Genomic DNA, 2,687 nt, shown 5'->3' with positions numbered 1-2,687 from the left:
CACATCCTTCTGCTTGTGCTCAAGAAGTCACATAGAATCCTGTGCAAAAGGTCCCTGCTGAATTGGGAAACCCATAAGCACTGTGCAGTGGGACAGGGCTAGGGGCAAGAGATCCTGTGGCTAGACTTTTGACTTCTCCTTCTATAATGTTTAAAACTCTGGGTTCTTTGAATCCTTCCCATCTGAGTTCAAACCCCATCTCTGCTGCTTACTACCTATGGGATCCTTCCCAGCCTCACTTTTCTCATCAGCAAAACTGTAACAATGGCATTTGCCTTAAGGGGGCTCTAAAGATAAAATGAAACAATGGCATAAGGGGTGATCTCACTGCTAGGCATCAGTGAGTTCGCAGTGAATGGCAGCAAAATGAAGTGCCCCAAGGCCATACTCCCGCCCTTTTTTTCCTCCTTCCTTAGAATTTCTTTTGGATCCTCAGATTTGTTCTATTTTCAAAAGATCTTGAGTCCCTGAGTTTGAGCAAAGGCCTTAGGTGGGTGAAGTCAGCTCTGGTAGACAGAGATGAGATGCAGAATGCTAGAATATCTGGTGGGTGTCTTCCATCAAAACAGTCTAATCTAGTAAAGCAAGTCCCTGGAGGAAGTGAAGGTGGGACAAGTGGGTGAAGAATTCCCTGGGAGGTGATGAGCAGGGCCACGCCAAGTGCCGGGGGCAAGTTGGGGGCCTTTATAAGGTTGCCAGCAGTGACTGGCTATGAACCTTGCTGAGCCTCCTCTCCTAGGGTCTGGCTTGTGGCTCTGGTAAGTAGGAACTCATTTGTCTTCCAGTGGTCTGTGGAGCCCTTTCCTCCTTCCTGAACTATCTTGAGCTGCTAGGCTAAGCTCCTCATCTTTCTTGGTTAATCAGAGAAGTGACACAAGCCTCATGACAACTAAGGAAATGTCACACTAATTGTTACTTAGGAAATTCAGTCTCCATTCTGTACCATTGCTAGGTGTGACTAATTTCCTGATTCTGGGGTTTATCTCCCTGTCACGAGGATCTTTCTCATTGAGGGGATATATTTACAGCTGTAGCATTGGTGGCAATGCTGATCCTTCTTCAAGCTTTCTCATGCTCTTTTGGCACTAACAATAAACTTTTCAAACTTTGCTTTTAGTTTTACAGAAATCATGTTTTATATATTATATTTTATACTATGCAGCTACCCCATCTCACTCTCATGATTGCCACCTGGGAACTATACTTCTCATTTCTAATCACAAATTTAGAAGGTGAGGAATGCTGCCTACAAAGAAAATCAGACACACACATCAGAGCTTGGAAGGCCTCAGAGATCTTCTCAATCAGCATCCTCCAAATAAGGGCATGGGGTCCAGATTGCCCAGAGGTATGCCTGGCCAGAACAGGGTTTCTCCAACCCATCACTTATACACACTTTCCCCTAAGACATGTACTGCTTCTTCTTTGTGCCCGTCCATCTTGCCCACACTCATTGCACTACCCAAGGCAACCAGTGGATACTCCAGACCCATCAGCTCATGCCTTGATCTTGTAAAACATCTGAGCTACCTGTTAATCATCAACTCAGCACACCCATCGTGTTTCCTGGTAAGACTTAGAAATAAAGTATGTATTTAGTTAAGTGAGGAGTCCATGGGAAGATGCAGGAAAATAGGAAATGAAACAGCATAGAGGAACAAAAAAGAGAGGGGAGGATTGCAATGGGTGCATGTGAATAAATCCATTAACCAATTTGAGGCTATTAATCACTTATTACACTCTTGGCTAGTGGAGAAAACACTCTTCTGGGTGTCAGAAGGGAGAAGAGATAGAGGGAGCCTTTCTCATGGTGTCCCCTGCCTGGGTTTCTTTCAGGATCGCCCGTTCCTGCGGCAATGTCTTCCCAGCAGCAGCAGCAGCAGCAGCAGCAGCAGCACCTGTCCCAGAAGATCCAGCAGCAGCAGGTGAAACAGCCATGTCAGCCACCACCTGTCAAATGTCAAGAGACATGTGCACCCCAAACCAAGGATCCATGTGCTCCCCAGACCAAGAAGCAGTGTCCACCCAAGAGCACCTCTGTCCCTGCCCAGCAGACATGCCCCTTGGTCCAGCAAACCCCCAAGAGTAAACAGAAGTAAGGATCAACTGGAATACAATCTGCTTGCCACCCAGACTACCAGATGGATCCTTCCTTCTTCCTGTTCCTCTTCCCCCCAGCTCCAGGATTTTCCCTTCTCTTCCACCTCATCCTACTCAGGGTCCAGTGAAGCACTGTCAGAAGTTCTTCCCACCAAGACCCTCATCACACACATCACCTTTGCCTCCAGGTCTTTTATACCCTACCCTGACCCTCTCTCCTAGGTAGACATGAGGAGGCCTCATTCTCTCCAACCTTCAACTTGACCACAGCTATGCTATATCCATGTCCCAAAGCAAGGAATGTATCTGGGCTTCTTCTAGGATTCCACCCTGGCTAGTAGGGACACCAGAGGCTGATGCACAGCTCCTGCCTCATTTCCTTCCCTGGCTCCCCCTCCCTCAGCTTCTGTCTTATTTCCTCCCCTAATAAATTTGTGCTTCATGTCATTGTCTGTTTCATGGCTCCAGTCTGTGATCCATTAAATGGTTCAGAGGTGGTATTTGGGGGAAGTGAGTGTTTGAGCACACATGTGCCCAGGAAAGCATCCTACTGTACAGAGTCATTCTCCAATAACTAATAACAAGAA

General features: G+C 46.9%; 1 protein-coding gene across 2 annotated transcripts; it reads left to right on the top strand.

Moving 5' to 3' along the window:
* The first annotated feature begins 725 nt into the window (after positions 1–725).
* Positions 726–2,480, top strand: SPRR4 (small proline rich protein 4). Of its 2 annotated transcripts, none has more exons than XM_053916106.1 (2): positions 726–758; positions 1,837–2,480. In XM_053916106.1, exon 2 carries the CDS (start codon positions 1,857–1,859, stop codon positions 2,097–2,099), a length of 243 nt encoding a protein of 80 aa, XP_053772081.1. In that variant the 5' UTR covers positions 726–758; positions 1,837–1,856; the 3' UTR covers positions 2,100–2,480. The 2 variants fall into 2 exon arrangements, with proteins under 2 accessions (XP_053772081.1, XP_045059784.2); XM_045203849.2 differs by lacking the exon at positions 726–758 and adding an exon at positions 1,442–1,569.
* Positions 2,481–2,687: the final 207 nt, after the last annotated feature.

The sequence above is a fragment of the Desmodus rotundus genome, chromosome 12 (assembly GCF_022682495.2).
Source record: "Desmodus rotundus isolate HL8 chromosome 12, HLdesRot8A.1, whole genome shotgun sequence".
In the NCBI taxonomy this organism is placed as follows: Eukaryota; Metazoa; Chordata; class Mammalia; order Chiroptera; family Phyllostomidae; genus Desmodus; species Desmodus rotundus.
This window is presented reverse-complemented; position numbering and strand designations above follow the sequence as displayed.

Coding starts and splice junctions, on each gene's coding strand:
- SPRR4 (XM_053916106.1), top strand. CDS start 1,857: ATGTCTTCCCAGCAGCAGCAGCAGCAGCAGCAGCAGCAGCACCTGTCC.